Genomic DNA, 16,759 nt, shown 5'->3' with positions numbered 1-16,759 from the left:
GACTTTAGCCATGACATAAGCCAACAATTCTGAGAACAGGCCTCAAGAAATGGAAACAAAGTGGCCTTGGAATTGAAGATTAACTTTACTTAAAACAATCAAGATGATGCTGGTCAGACCACCAACCAATTTCAAGGTGACTATCAGAGCTAACTATGCTGTTTCTGTATTTATCTCCCTCCATCTGTAAAAGCTCTTGCTCCCTGATTGTTGGAGCTGGGGGGAATTGGTCTTTGGACAGGAGTCTGTCCTCCCCCTGCCCCCAATTGTCCACATACAAAATAAAGCAAACTTTCCTTTACACCAACCTTGACACTTCATTGGCTTTTTGAGAGGTTGCAGCCAGACCCCACTTTTGGCTACAAAACCAATCAGCCTTTACGAGGCTCATTACCCATTACCTTGGCACTATTAACCCAATAGCATACCAGTTGCCATACAAACTACCGAGGTAGTCTTCATTTTCATGAAAACAATTTAGAGAAATGTGGCTCAGAATATTGCCAGAAGTCCTGATTTCTATAGTCCACACATGGTCTACTTGCTTGGAAAATGACAGCTAGAAAAGCAAGTGCTAGGATAACTGGAAGGACTAGAAAGAGATTTGCCCTACTACTGCCTTCTCAATGTTGCTGAATCTCACCAAGATCATATTGTACACAATTGAGGACCATATCTTATTTTAATATCCAATTATCCCCAAGTTGCTGTGTATACAATAGACTATCATAAGTATTGTCTGTTTCACCCTTTATGTTTACTTAAAGCTGTGTCCTGTGTGATCTTGTCTGTAAACATGAGACTATATATAACTACAAGAAACTGTGAATGTTAATATTTAAGTGGTTATTAAATGGTTATTAAATATTTTCTATATTCCATAAAGTGTTCTATCTGTCATAAATGTTGTGTTATCTCATTTAATTTCCAAAAAAGAAACTTTAAGGGGTAGATAAAATTCTTACACCCAAATAAGTTCAGAGAAATAAGTTAATTTGCCCAAGTTTGCACATCTAGAAAGTTGTGGAGTTGAGATTTAACATAGATACTCTGTCTCTAGATTCTGAACTCTTTCAACTATGATAAAATTTTCTTATTTTAACTTTCTTGATTGTTTTTCCCAGAATAAAAGCCCTCTAGATCAGTTAGAACTATTTGTTATTTTCATGTGTATTAAAATACTTCATTACATCTTCGTAACACTAACTTGGATATCAAAGTTAAATTGAAAAGTATATGAAATTGCCTTTATTCAACAATTTTTTTACCTACAATAATGACTAATTCATTTGGGTTTAACTAATACTATATTTGTAGAAGAACCCTGCCCCCAAGACAAATGTCGTTTATCTATTTCAAAGCTATTGGTTTAAAATTCTTCTCTCCCAGTCTTTAATTATAGACTCTTTAAGTGGCTCTTCCAGAAATCAGACATATTATTAGAGAACAGAAAAGAGCATCAACAGTTTTATAGTCACCTGTGTCTGGATTTTATAATTTGTGGGCTAAGAGCCTCTTTGTATCTTATCATGTTTGATAAAATAGGGTAGGTAGTAATACCATCCTTATGTAAAGAACATAAGTGAGAATTGAAAGTAATACATTATTCCAGTGCTTTGTATATCACTTGGCATATAGTGGGCTTTCAGTAATGAATATTCTTATCCTAAAATAATTCAACTTAATGCTGCTTAGAATTTTCCTTCTGTTAGCTAACGTGAATATTTCTGCATGTCAAAAATGATAATTCTTTTCTTAATCTATTTTTAAGTTACAATTTGAAATAAATAAATCATTTAATAAATGCAGGAGATCCAGAATTGATCCCTGGGTCAAGAAGATCCCCTGGAATAGGGAATGGCTACCCACTCCAGTATTCATGCCTCGAGAATTCTGTGGGCAGAGGAATCTGGTGCACTACAATCCACGGGGTCACATAGAGGCAGACAGGACTGAGCAAAGTTTAAATTTACTACTTCTCTATAATCCAGTCTTTTAAATTTTTCGCATTTTCTTCGAAGACCACTTATATGATTGAACAAACTTGATGGACATAACAGAAATTAGAATGAAATACTAATTTTTTTAAAAACATACTGATATATAAAGCCATTATATATAAATGGCTTAGTCATTTAAAAATTTACTTTCTTTTATTCTTTATTTAACTGTAATATATAAATATAAATATTTATGACATAAATATATAATAATATATAAATATTATATAAATACGTTTATATTATATGTAGATATATAAACTATATTATACATGCATGCATACATGTTAATGTCACTTCAGTCACCTCTGACTGTGCAGTCCTATAGACTGCAGCCCAAAAGGCTCTTCTGTCCATGAGATTCTCCAGACAAGAATTCTGGAGTGAGTTGCCATGCCCTCCAGAGGATCTTCCCAACCCAGGGATTGAAGCCGCATCTCTGATGTCTCCTGGATTGGCAGGTAGGTTCTTTACCACTAGCACCACCTGGGAAGCCCATACTATACATGAGGTAAATATATAAATCTGTCTATCTAAATTTGTACAGACCCTAAGTATATGGCCTGATGATTTTCACAAACTGAACCAATACTCAGACCCAGATCAAGAAACAGTACATAACTGTTTTCCAGAAGTCCACCTTGTTTACCCTTTTAATCATTACCCATCATTGGAAAAGACTCTGATGCTGGGAACAATTGAGGGCTGGAGGAGAAGGGGGCAACAGAGGATGAGATGGTTGGATGGCATCCTTGACTCGATGGACATGAGTTTGAGCAAACTCTGGGAGAAGTGAAGGACAGGGAAGCCTGGTGTGCTGCATTTCATGAGGTCGCAAAGAGAAAGACATGAATGAGTGACTTAACACCAACAATCAAGAGTAAGCAGTATCCCAACTTCTAGGAGTATAATTGGCTTTTCCTTTTTTAAAAAACAAACTTTTGTATCAGTGGAATCATGGGATCATATAAGAATATTCTTTGTGCTTTACTTCTTTTATTCCACATTATGCATGTGAGATTCATTGGTGTTATTGCTTTTAGTGGTTGTTCATTCACTCTCATAACTGTGTAGAATTCCATGGTATGAAGATACCACAATATTCCAGGTGACTGTTGACATCCCACTAGATTTTAAATTATGGAGTGTCTCTGATTGACTTATTACAGACTTAAAGAAGCTAAGACATAAACTTTAACTGATGTTAATGAAATATACAATTCCTTTCTTAACAGATTTCAATAGATATTTATTCAATGCCTACTGTACACAAAATATAGTGGTAAGTACTATAGGAATTATAAAGACAGGACAACACTCTCAGTAGCTAATGTTTTAAGGAAGAAAAATTTAGATAATGTAGGGTTTTACAATTTAAGTTAACTTTTCATAAATACCTTTAGGGGATGAAGCAAGGTTATGCAAAGTCGTTAAGGAGAAAAAGAGGATAAAAGAAACAGACTGATGGGTCTGAACAGGTTAAAACATTTTATTAAAATAATCTTGAAAGGAAAATATAATTGAGGTTTGGAAACTTCAAATTTGAAGGGCAATTCAGAGAAATAATGTTGCTATTACATAAAACTACCAAATTAAAAAGGCATTCAAAATATAATCATACCACAAATTAATAATTACTTGTGAAAGTATACCATCTGATACATAACTCACTGAGCTTCATCAAGTCAAAAATGACATTCCATAGAAAATACTGGCTTTTTACTCAAATAGTAAAAATATTATAAATATTATTTTTAAATAAAGCACATCATAAAATTCAATTAACATATACTTTCTCTTTCAAAAAAGCAGCTGAATAACTCAAAGTTTTTCTGTGATTCCTCCAAAATTTTATATATTGTACAGTAATTCAAAACTTTGTTCATATGTGTATAGGTGCCTATACAGTATTACTCTAAAATGCCTAATGATTTATTCTACAAATATTTGTTGAGTATCAACAACCTGAAAGCACTATGCTAGCAGCCTAACATACAAAGATGATAAAACTGGGCATTTGCCTTCAAGTAGCTTTAAGGGGAGCACACTAAAAGAATTTAAACAGATTTTGGTCCTTGCCATGATAAAGTTATGCACACAGGGCTAGTCAGAGCATATCAAAAGGGCATCTAGATAAGACAGGGGACCAAGGAGAGAAACCAAGAGATACTTTGTGCAGAAGATAACTCCTGAACAAAGTCAGAGACTTAAAGGATAGGTGGCATTTTGGACTTTGGGCAATCAGGAAAAGGCAGATATTCAGGAGGGCATGAATGGAAGAAGGAAGGCTGGGCACAGCTCAGGATGGTTAGAACTATGGTGCTTATCTCTATTTGTGCCAACATAGGCCTACTTTTTGACATTTCTCTCCTGTCTTTATTTTTTCAAATACTTTTTTTTTTTAATTTGGTGTAATCCATATATAAACTATTTATTTTTCACCCCTGAGTCTCGTGTTATTCCAGCTTCTGTTAGCATGTCAAAGAAAAGGCCTCTCTTGTGTATCAAATTCTGTGGTGTTTCAAATTCTGCAATTCTTCCAGAGTCTAGAACAAGTACCCTGCAATGTGAAAAGAATCCAGTCAGGTAACCTATAATCAGTGTTTCAGTTCACCTCTCTTGTTCTTGCAACTGTAAAATTTAAATTACTAGGTAAGGTCTGTCAGTACGAAATAAAAGTACAATTTGACTCAGGAAATACATCAAGTTTTCTAATATTCTCTTAGCATTAACGCATTCCTCTAATTATTTTGGAAAGTATCTTCCATACTATTAGGGGACACTTTGTATCTCTCAGCACAAATAAAATCCGTTTTTAGTGGCAAGGAATTACTGTGTTTCAGATGTGCAATAGCTATCTCTATAGAAATTGTTTTATTTCTGAAAACAAATAAAGCATACCTGTCTGAATCAATGATAGAGTGCAGTCTGTGAGCAATTGTCAGGATGGTGCAATCAGAAAACTCCTTCCTGATTGTGGTCTGCACCAAGTTATCAGTCTCAAAATCGATGGAAGCTGTTGCCTCATCCAAGATGAGAATTTTTGTTTTTCTCAGCAAAGCACGAGCAAGACAGACGAGCTGTCGTTGTCCAACACTGTTATAAAAAATAGTAAAATGATCTCAACAATGGATTTTGTGGCCACACACTTCCTAGTCTAAAATTCTGATGACATTGTTATTCTCTTCCTAAGCCACATTCATTCATTCTTTAAGTATTCCCTGAGCGATTATACCAGACTCTGGTTCAATTTTTGCAAATAGAACAATGAATTAAACAGACAAAAGTCTGTGGGTTTACATGGGGAGACAAAATATAAGCAAGATAAAGGAGCAAAAGGCATAAGAAGAATTCGAATATACAGAAAGGCAGGATGTAAAATGTGGGCATGGGGTGGACATTTTTGATGAGCATGCCAAAGAAATCCTCACTGAGACGATGCCTTTAAATTCAAGACCTGGAGAAAATGGAAAGTGAATCCTGCAGATTTCCAATGGGAACTTACTCCCGGCAAAGTGATTGGCAGATGTAAAATTCCTGAGGCAGGCAGGAACTGGCCTGGCATATTCATGGTACTATAAGGAGCCAAGGAGGCCAAGGTGGCAGAAACAGAGGGAGAGTGGGCAGTAAGCAAAGAAGCAGCTGAGTCATGCAGGCTATGTCTCTTAGGCGCAGAGAGGGTCTAATTGATCTTCCTTAGGTTTCTGATCACATAAACAGACTGTCCTAAGACATCAAATAGTGATGAAGACGCAGTGCTTTGTTGTTTTTCAGTCTTTCAGCCATGTCTGACTCTTTGCAACCCCATGGACTGGAACATGCCAGGCTTCCCCGTCCTTCCTATCTCCCAGAGTTTGCGCAAACATTTTTAGGAAGAAAGCTATTAGGGTAGGAGTCTTTACTAAAGAAGAGTCAGTTAACTAATGACTTTCCACACTGCATTGTTGCTTTCTTTCCCCTTCATTTTCCTTCACCAGCAGTTTTCCAGCGAGTGGTGACCATTTTATTTATTCCTTGTCTCTCTTCTCTAGAAGGAATCAGCAAATGATGTACTTTGAACAACAAAATCCATGGTGGCTCAGGAGTGCCTTCCCTCTGGGGCCAACTTGTTTCTAAAAAGCCTGGAGTGAGTAACTCAGGCAAACCCTGTTCTTCGCAGCTTACCTGAGGTTTTCACCACCCTCTGAAATCTCATGCAGCAGCTTCTTGGGAAGGGACTGCACAAACTCTTTTAAGTGACATAGTTCCAGCACCTCCCATAGCTCATGATCAGGATACTTGTCTAGGGGATCCAGGTTCATTTGAAGGGTTCCAGAAAATAAAACAGGATCCTAGAGAATAGAACAATCACTGGTAATCTTACTGTCACATGAGGCATGCACACATTAAATAAGGAAAAAGCAAAATGATGAAAAACTAAATAGTTATCAAATTCATTTTATATTGAAACCAAAGGCAGAAGATCAGTATAAGCTGCGTTTGATTAAATCATATAAACTTCCTGATTCTTCTTCTTTCTCTAGTTAATAATGTTGACAACAGCTTTCCAAACACAATAATAATGATGACAGAGTCAGGGATATAATACAATATGGGCTTCCCAGGTGGCTCAGCGGTAAAAAAAAAATCCAGCTGCCAATGCAAGAGACGGGGGTTTGATTCTTGCATTGGGAAGATCAACTGGAGAAGGAAATGGCAATCCACTCCAGTATTCTTACCTGGAGAATCCCATGGACAGAGAAACCTTGTGGGCTACAATCCAAGGGGTTGTAAAAGAGTCAGACATGAGCTAGCAACTAAACAACAATGTAATATATAATATAGAGAAGAATAGAATAAATGTATCTATAGGATGTATATAATATTATCAATTAGCCTACCAACCCAGAAATAAGGAAGCAAACACCCTTGTTAGACAGCGAACTAGAGGTTTCAAAAAGCTCTTGTCCAAGGACACACAGAAAGTAAGTGCTTAAGCAGAATTCAAAGACAAGTCCATGCTTTTCCCAATATATTTACACATCTAGTGAAACTGCATTTTACTACACCTGTTTTGATTTATAAGACAGGAATGATTGCTTCTTTTCTCCATCAAATTTTTTTCCCTGCCAGAATTATAGATTTTACTTAAATTTGTTCCAAAGTAAATTCATGAATGCCAGTATATGTTTAAACAATATGACAAAGAGTTGATAGCATTTTTAGAAGCAAATATAAACATAGTTCATAAATTCTCATCTCGAATCTTTCAAACACAACTGAATGAGTCATATTTGACTGTAGAAGCATATTATTGAGCCAATTTGCATACTTATTAATGATCAAGTTCCTTTGATGCCACAGATGGAAAAATCAAAGGAGTCGGGAAGAAAGATCTAACTGAATTATGGTTCCTTTCATTTTTTAAAAATATTTCTAAACCTCAAGTCAAAAAGTCAAAATTCTACATTCAAAGTACCAACTAAGCAAAAGCCTCACTAATTGCTTTTTTCACACAATACCAGTGTGTTTCAGTCTGATTTCTTCATTTGAATTTTATTTGTATTTACTATCATGAAGGAAACTTGCAAAGCAACATACTAGTTTTTCAAATAGATAAATGTACTTAGGAAGAATGCATCAGGGTAGAGTATTTAATAGGATTTAATTACATAGTTATTTTTCACAATATATTTAAAATAATTTGGCTCTCAAATTCAAATGTATAGGCTTGAAAGGAATATATTCTTTAAAAAAAACAAAAAAAAGAAGTTTACCAGAGGGAGTTAAGAAAGGCTAGCAGCAAAACAGTCTTTACCTGTGGAATAATATTAAGTTTGCCACGAAGGTCATGAAGCCCAATAGTAGATATGTCAATTCCATCAATTATAATTTTACCTCCTGATCTTTCTACAATTCGAAATAGGCAGTTTGATAGTGTTGATTTGCCTGCTCCAGTTCGTCCCACAATTCCAATCTGTAATGAATTTATCATAAATAATTGACATCGCACTTTGTGTAAGGGAAGAAGACCTTTGTACTGACAAAAAATACATTATGTGTCTGGTAAGTGGAATCTAACTGCCAGCTAGAGTAAACTTGACTATCATGGAAGACTTAAGGTGACTTTCAAGGATCCATCTTTATTTAGATACTACTTACTCTGGTGGCTCAGAGGTACAGAATCTGCCTGCAGTGCGGGAGACCTGGGTTTGATCCTTGGATAGGGAAGATCCCCTGGAGAAGGAAATGGCAATTCTTTTCAGAATTAGTGCTTGGAGAACTCCATGGACAGAGGAGCCTGGTGGATTACAGTCCATTGAGTTGCCAAGAGTCGGACCCAACTGAGCAACTAACACTTTCACTTTACTCACTAGAAAGGCTTGGGCTAATCTGTGTGTTTCCTCCAGTTTTGAGTAGTTTAGTTATCACCCAACAAGAACTGCCCCAGGCAGAGCAGATCATCCCTGAACCATCCCTGAACTAGCCATTAAATGTGGGAATTAGAGAAAGACTGATGATGGGGTTGTTTCCCTGAGACTCGGATGAGGCTTCTCTACCATTCTTCCTCCAAAACAAACAAACAAATAAACAAAGGAGATGGGAACCCTTTGCTGAGACAGGCTAGAAAATCTAAAGGAATGCCTGCAAAACAACTATTGCATCAAAACTACTAAGGGTGGTCATAGATCATGTCTGAGGACTTTGGACTCTTGGACAAAAACAATCAGCTTGTCATAAGCCTCCAGTGATTGCAGTGTTCCTTTGGCCATGAGATCTAAAGCAACCTCTTCTGGGTGTTGGTTAGTGTCTTGGTGTTAATGCAAACACTGAATGGAAAGAACATTCGGTGGTTGGTTTGTCCTAATTAAAGATCTTAAATCTTAAATCTGACATACTACACCAGAAAAACCAGGAATACACTGAATAAAATAGAACAATTAAAATGCCACAATTATTTCCAAAAAATTAATTTGTCCTTGAGGCCACCTCAGTGGACCTGGTTTAGAGGGTCAGAAAGGGAGAATTTGGGGTTATGTGAAACAAGTCTCAGGAAAGGGGAAAGTGGAACACTGCTGTTCATTAAAATTTATTTTTTAACCTTTATTTATTTGTAAAATATCAATCTTATCAGGGAAATAATATGTTTTCATATGAAAAAGTGTGGGGAAAATATGGAAGCAAAAATCATCTAAAATCCCAACACCTGGAGAGAATCACTGTTTATATTTTGTAACCGTTCTTTTTGCTATTAGTAATATGTCTATTTGTTTGCTTTTTTAAAACACAAAAATTATACACTGCCAACAGATTTGTATATTGTTCTTACTAACTAAATTACATCTCAAGCGTTTTCCCACTTCACTGATAGTCTTGGAAAACATGATGTCACTGACTATACAAATAATCTCACCTGTGTATTACTGGATAGTAACTATTATCTTACTGTCTTACTGTTGCACTTCACTTACTAGAGGAAGTAAATATAAAATATACTAATAATACTGGATGTGTAGCCAGGAAAGGAAATGAAAATTGTATGATGAAGAGAAATATGTGCTATGGATGAATGGATAAAGAAAGTATATATATACATATATAACTCTGCCATAAAAAATGTAGAAAATCCTGCCATTTATGGTAACATGGGTGAACCTGTAGGACATTATGCTAAGCAAAAGAAGCCAGACAGAGGAAAATATTTTATGATCTCACTTATATGTGGAATCTCAAAATGTCAAACTCACAGTACCAGACAGTAGATGGTGGTTACCAGGGGTTGAGTGGAAAAAATGGCAAGATACTGGTCAAAGGGTATAAACTTTCAGTTATAAGTCACATAAATTCTAGATATCTAAGACATAGCATGGTAACTATAGTTAATAACACAGAAATTTGCTAAGAGATCTTAAGTGCTTAAAATTATGATAATCATTTCACAATTTATGCATATCAAGCTGTACACTCTATGTACACTGTACACTCTAAATATATACAAGTTTCATTTGTTCATTATACCTCAATGTAGTAAAAACAGTAAAATCATGTTTCATAATAGATTATGTACAATTTAAAATATATATTTTTATTTGTAGAGGAAAAACTTATTCTTTACATGCCAACCATGTCTTTACTACTTTTAAATGAAATTTGAACAAATGACCATCTTATACTAAATACCACAGTATATTTTGGCATTGAGAATAAATATATTCAGATAAAAGGTAAAGTGAAACTTATGAAATATTTATGGTACCTTCTCTTCCCCACGAGTCTGGAAAGTGATATCTTGTAATGCTAAACCAAGATCATCTCGGTATTGAGCTCGATAATCAACAAACTCCACTATCCCTTTATTGGGCCATTGTGATGGAGGCCTCTTAGACGTTATCCAGGGTGCCTTAAAACAAAGAAATATTTTTTAAACTGCAATTACAATAAAAATACCTTCCCTCCAAAAAAAAATAACTCTCAGGCATGAAAACAGAAGTGATGAAACAAAAATGAGGAAAGACAACATTTGTAAATATTATGATTTTTATGAAAATATTTTTAAATAATACCAATGTAAAACTTCTCATCTAGTTATAAGAAGATTTTATAAATCAATTTTCACACATTAAAAAGGCTTCCCATCTTCTATTAAGTTATCAAGAAAAGTCTTCTATAACTTTATAAAGGAGATAAAGGTAACCTAGGCTTTTAACTGACAAGGGACAGTTTGTTATTTATTTCCCAAATACTGAGTGTTTACTGCACCAGTCAATGCTTTAGTTGTTGGAGATTTAGCAGTGAGAAAGACATAATAAATAATGAATACAAACTCTCCCTTCGGGAGGGTACTTGCTGGTGAGGAGAGACAGAAAGAATCACACAGCCTATGCAGAATATTGTTGCTATTGTTGCTCACTTGCTAAGTGGTATTTGACTCTTTTGTGACCTCATGGACTGTAGGTTTCCAGGCTCCTCTTTGTCCATGGGATTATCCCAGCAAGAATACTGGAGTGGGTTTCTGTTTCCTCCTTCAGGGGAGCTTTCCAACCCAGGGATCAAACCCGTGTTTTCCCGCAGTGGCAGTTGGATTCTTTACCACTGGCCACCACAGAGGCCCATGCAGAATGTTAGTTGGTGATAAGGTTTTGAAGGTCAGGAAATAGGCAGTGTTGGTGTAATTTTAAGTAGGCTGGTTAAGAAAGTCTTGACTGGACATGATCGGGAAACAAGCCATTTGGATTTCAGAGGATGGGCTTTCCAGGTAAAAGAAGCTAGGTACATATGCTGAGGACCTGAGACAAGGAAGGAAGAACAGGAGGTAGAACACACAGAAGAGTGTGATGCCCGGCCAGTGCGGTGAAATGTTTTCATGAAAGAAAGTGATCACAAGCATCAAATGACAGGCAGGTAAAGTGAAGACTGAGAGGCTGCCACTAGTGATGTTGACCAGGGCAGGCACAGAGAAGTGATGGGAGCTAAAGCCTGTGTGAAGAAGAAGTTCCAAAAGAGAATGAGAAAAGGAGTCAGACAGAGCAAGTACAGGAACTATTTCCAAGAATTCTGCTGTAAAGGAGGAGCAGAGAAATGGGGCTATTAAAGAGTAAATATGGTTATTTGGATGTATTTACTTTTTTCCACATCAAGAGTTTTTATAATGCTATCTGTTACCTTCAGTTCAGTTCAGTTCAGTCAGTTCAGTCGCTCAGTGGTGTCCAACTCTTTGCGACCCCATGAATCGCAGCACGCCAGGCCTCCCTGTTCATCACCAACTCTCGGAGTTGACTCAAACTCATGTCCAGCGAGTCGGTGATGCCATCCAGCCATCTCATCCTCTGTCGTCCCCTTCTCCTCCTGCCCCCAATTCCTCCCAGTATCAGGGTCTTTTCCAATGAGTCAGCTCTTTGCATGAGGTGGCCAAAGTATTGGAGTTTCAGCTTCAGCATCAGTCCTTCCAATGAACACCCAGGACTCATCTCCTTTAGGATGGACTGGTTGGATCTCCTTAAAGTCCAAGGGATGCTCAAGAGTCTTCTCCAACACCACAGTTCAAAAGCATCAATTTTTCGGCACCAGCTTTCTTCAAAGTCCAACTCTCACATCCATACCATGACTACTGGAAAAACCATAGCCTTGACCAGACGGACCTTTGTTGGCAAAGTAATGTCTCTTCTTTTTAATGTGCTATCTAAGTTGGTCATCACTTTCCTTCCAAGGAGTAAGCATCTTTTAATTTCATGGCTGCAATCACCATCTGCAGTGATTCTGAAGCCCAAAAAAATAAAGTCTGACACTGCTTCCGCTGTTTCCCTATCTATTTCCCATGAAGTGATGGGACTGGATGCCATGACCTTTGCTTTCTGAATGTTGAGCTTTAAGCCAACATTTTCACTCTCCTCTTTCACTTTGATTAAGAAGCTTTTAGTTCCTCTTCACTTTCTGCCATAAGGGCGGTGTCATCTGCATATCTGAGGTTATTGATATTTCTCCTGGCAATCTTGATTCCAGCTTGTGCTTCTCCCAGCCCAGTGTTTCTCATGATGTACTCTGCATATAAGTTAAATAAGCAGGGTGACAATATACAGCCTTGACGTACTCCTTTTCCTATTTGGAACCAGTCTGTTGTTTCATGTCCAGTTCTAACTGTTGCTTCCTGACCTGCATATAGGTTTCTGTTACCTTACAAGGCATCAAATTATATAAAGGTAATTTTTTAAAATGTGTGTTTGTGTGTGCACACACATTTTATTGTCTTTTTCCTCCAAAATAAAAAATATATATTAATAGCAAAAGGTTTAGAAAATAGAGAAAACAATAACTTTTTTTTTCCTTTCTTTTGTCCATGCCACGTGGCATGTGGGATCTTGGTTTCCAGACCAAGGATCAAAACCGCATTCCCTGAATTGGAAGTGTGGAATCTTAACCACTGGACTACCAGGGAAGTCCTGAGAATGATAAAATTTTTATAGAGTCATTACATAGCAGTAGTCTGGACAAACTAAATATTTATGATTATTATTGTGAAGGTAGACTAATCTTTCAAGAAATTTGTATGAAAAATGAAGGAAAGACTCAGGGAAGAATCTGGAGGAAGAATCAACATTTAGGTAGGAGTTGGAGTATGCAGAAAATATTTTAGCATATTTGTAGGTTGAAAGGAGCAAGGGGTTAGGGTGCTGAAGTTAGGACTTGGAGAAGATGGTTAATGGAACAAGGTCTGAGAAAAGACATGAAGAGATGCTACCAAAAATACAACTGGAAATCTGTAGGTTTTTATTTGGAGGAGGAACACACCGTCCTGAGTTGTGAGCAAAGGAGGACTTTTTCATCAAGATTTAGATATCTTTATAGGCGGATTGAAGAAGATATAGAAATTCAACATATACCCTTTATCATCTGCCCTGTTAATTCATGAAACTGGGAGACAGAAGTAACTGAGATTAACAAAATATGCAGATAATGCAACCATTATACTCTGTCAATAGTCTCACTCATCTGTCCCTCAAATTATACTTAATTAAAGGGAAAAAGAGCAGACTGATTTATTCTCCTCCTCCTTCCCATCCACAGAGATGCTAATGATGAGTACATGGAACAGAAGGTATAAACAATGAAGGCGTACTTAATTTTTAAATTATACAATCAGACTGTAAATAATTAAGAGATGACTATATTAAGACACTTTTCAATGTAAAATCTTTACAAAGTTGTAATTAGAGGTTGCATATTTTACTCTACATTGATAGGGGACAAATCACTGTGCCTCTTAAAAACAGGTGATCATGTTTCATTTTTATAACAAATACAGGTTTTGTTGAGAACTGATTTTCACAATGTCCATTCAAGGTGCACTGAAATATCTTAAATTCTGTATCTGTTCATTGGTTATTCATGAGTGCTTACCTCTTTATTCATATTTTCATATTCACAAACTCTTTCAATGGAAACTGCATTGGCTTCGATTTCACATGCTTTCCTTACCCAAAAATTAAGGGTTTGAGTAATCTGGGAGTGAGAAACCAAGAGCTTAATGAATAAGTATCAGTCTTTTACACAATGTTAATAATACTTTACAAAGCTTTTTTTTCCCGGAGTTTTAGTATATTTTATCCCTTTGAATTATTTAACAACTTAATTCAAAGTAAGCATTTTTATCTATAGACACACATATGTGCTGCTTTAGGTTTGTTAAATTCATTCATGCCATAAATAATGGTTATTGGGCAGAAGACAGACTGTTCACTATATATTAGAGGTTCCCATACTTGGTGTAAGGAAAGATGAATACCAAGACTGATGGGATAGGCCCTAAGAAATGTACATCTTAAGTGGGGAAAAAATTTGTGCATGATGTTACCTTTGCCACACTTTACTATTTTCCACTAGAAGAAGGATTCTTCTAATTTTCTGACTACAACTGACTCCTTTTTTCCCCCCAAACTCTACATTCTTCACACTCACTATTCCTCAAAATACAAGTTCTCCAAGGTTATAACCTCAAGTGTAGTTCTGAAAGTCAAAAAGCCCTCACAATTCAAATTTTTCTTGAGTTTGTTGTTAAATAATCTGATGGCCAACCTGACTTGAACTAATGTGGGCCTCTTTAAAGTGTTGATTTAATTCACTTATGCTACACATTCACATGTTTCACTGCAGAACAAATAGTTTGATTACAGAGTTCTGCCCAGTCCTCCATATACTATATATATGCATGTGTGCATGCCAAGCTTCTTCAATCCTAACTCTTTGCAACTGTATGGACTGTAGCCCGCCAGGTTCTTTTATCCATGGGATTCTCCAGTCAAGAATACTGGAGTGGATTGTCATGCCCTCCTGCAGGGGATCTTCCCAATCCATGGATTGAACAAGTGCCTCTTATATCTCTTGCATTAGCAAGCAGGTGCTTCACCACTAATGCCACACCTGGGACGTGTATATATACATATATATATATATATATATATATATACATATACATATATACACACACACACACACACACACACATATATATAGTATATATATAGTATATTTCCTTTCACCTAGAAGATTTTAGATAAGAGATTACGAGCACGTACCCAAATCATCTAAACTCACCTTATAAATAATATGTATATATATAAAGCAGTATAAGACATTTTCTATTTTACGAAGGGGATCTGAACACAGCCATACCACTAACACTTTGCAGTATAATATACATAGAGCTTATTAGGGGAAAAAAGTACAAGCAGAGAAAAAGCAGAGCACATATTCTTCCCAGAACTTGCACTATCTCTGCTTAGGTTGGAAAAGCTATCAAGTTGATGCAAAAGTAATTGCAGTTTTTGCACTGTTGAAATTAGCCATTTGATGTTGGAATTCATTCTTAAATAAATGTGGTTACATTATACATCATTTTAATGCACATTTCTTGCTTTGTGTCTTTGCTAATGACTTATTATTTGCTGCTTATTTTATATTTATTTGAGACTATGGAAATGATGTTAGAAAAAGAGCAAATTTGAGCAATGTTATTATTCGAGTTCAAATTGGGTTTTAAAGCAGCAGAGACAACTTGAAACATCAACAACGCATTTGGCCCAGGAACTGTTAATAAACACACACTGCAGTGGTGATTCAAGAAGTTTTGCAAAGGAAACAAGAGCCTTGAAGATGAGGGCATAGTGACTGGCCATGGGAAGTTGACAAGGACCAATTGAGAAGATCAAAGCTGATCCTCTTACAACAACATGAGCAGTTGCCGAAGAACTCAACATCAACCATTCTACAGTCATTCGGCATTTGAAGCAAATCGGAAAGGTAAAAAAGTTCAGTAAGTGGGTGCCTCATGAGCTTCCCTGGTAGCTCAGATGGTAAAGAACCTGCCTGCAAAGCAGGAGACCTGTGTTCAATCCCTGGGTGGAAGAACCCCTGGAGAAGGGAATGGCAACTCTTCCAGTACTCTTGCTTGGAGAACCCCATGGACAGAGGAGCCTGGCAGGCTATAGCCCATGGGTCTCAAAGAGTTGGACACAACTGAGTGACTTTCACTTTCATGAGCTGACGAGAAATAAAAAAAATATTGCCATTTGGAAGCGTCATCTCCTCTTATTCTATGCAACAACAACAAACCATTTCTTCATCAGATTGTGATGTGTAATGAAAAGTGGATTTTATAGACAATCTGTGATGACCAGCTCAGTGGTTGGACCAAGAAGAAATTTCAAAGCCCTTCCTAAAGCCAAACTTGCATCAAAAGACGGTCATGGTCACTATTTGGTGGTCTGCTGCCAGTCTGATTCACTACAGCTTTCTGAATCCTGGCAAAACCACTACATCTGAGAAACATGCTCAGCAAATTGATGAGATGCACCAAAAACTGCTGCAGCCAGGATTGATCAATAGAAAAGGCTCGATCCCCATGACAATGCCCTACCACTGTCACACAACCAATGCTTCAAAAGTTGAACTAATTGGGATATGAAGTTTTGCCTCATCTACTTTATTCACCTGATCTCTTGCCAATCGACTACCACTTCTTCAAGCATCTCCACAACTTTTTGCTGGAAAAATGCTTCCACAACCAGCAGGACGCAGCAAATGCATTCCAAGAGTTCGTCAAATCCTGAAGCATGGAGTTTTATGCTACAGGAATAAACAAACTTATTTCTCATTGGCAAAAATACATTGATTGTTGGAGAAGGAAATGGCAACCCACTCCAGTACTCTTGCCTAGAGAATTCCATGGACAGAGGAGCCTGGTGGGCTGCTGTCCATGGGGTTGCACAGAGTCGGACACGACTGAA

The 16,759-nt window shown here is 36.8% G+C and overlaps 1 protein-coding gene across 2 annotated transcripts in view; it reads right to left on the bottom strand.

Annotated features, from left to right (window-relative positions):
* Positions 1–3,471: 3,471 nt before the first annotated feature.
* LOC110144669 (multidrug resistance-associated protein 1-like) overlaps positions 3,472–16,759 on the bottom strand; it is a 91,682-nt gene continuing 78,394 nt past the window's right edge. For both annotated transcript variants that reach the window (XM_070455087.1, XM_070455088.1), the window contains 6 exons: positions 13,875–13,976; positions 10,237–10,380; positions 7,798–7,956; positions 6,165–6,331; positions 4,902–5,096; positions 3,472–4,560 (listed from right to left, as the gene is read on the bottom strand). In XM_070455087.1, coding sequence (XP_070311188.1) covers positions 4,428–4,560; positions 4,902–5,096; positions 6,165–6,331; positions 7,798–7,956; positions 10,237–10,380; positions 13,875–13,976 — 900 coding nt within the window. In that variant the 3' untranslated portion in view covers positions 3,472–4,427. The remainder of the gene's footprint in view (positions 4,561–4,901; positions 5,097–6,164; positions 6,332–7,797; positions 7,957–10,236; positions 10,381–13,874; positions 13,977–16,759) is intronic.

Source organism: Odocoileus virginianus, chromosome 25, assembly GCF_023699985.2.
Source record: "Odocoileus virginianus isolate 20LAN1187 ecotype Illinois chromosome 25, Ovbor_1.2, whole genome shotgun sequence".
NCBI classification, from domain to species: Eukaryota; Metazoa; Chordata; class Mammalia; order Artiodactyla; family Cervidae; genus Odocoileus; species Odocoileus virginianus.
The sequence above is the reverse complement of the archived record's forward strand: the minus strand, read 5'-3'. Positions and strand labels throughout refer to the sequence as shown.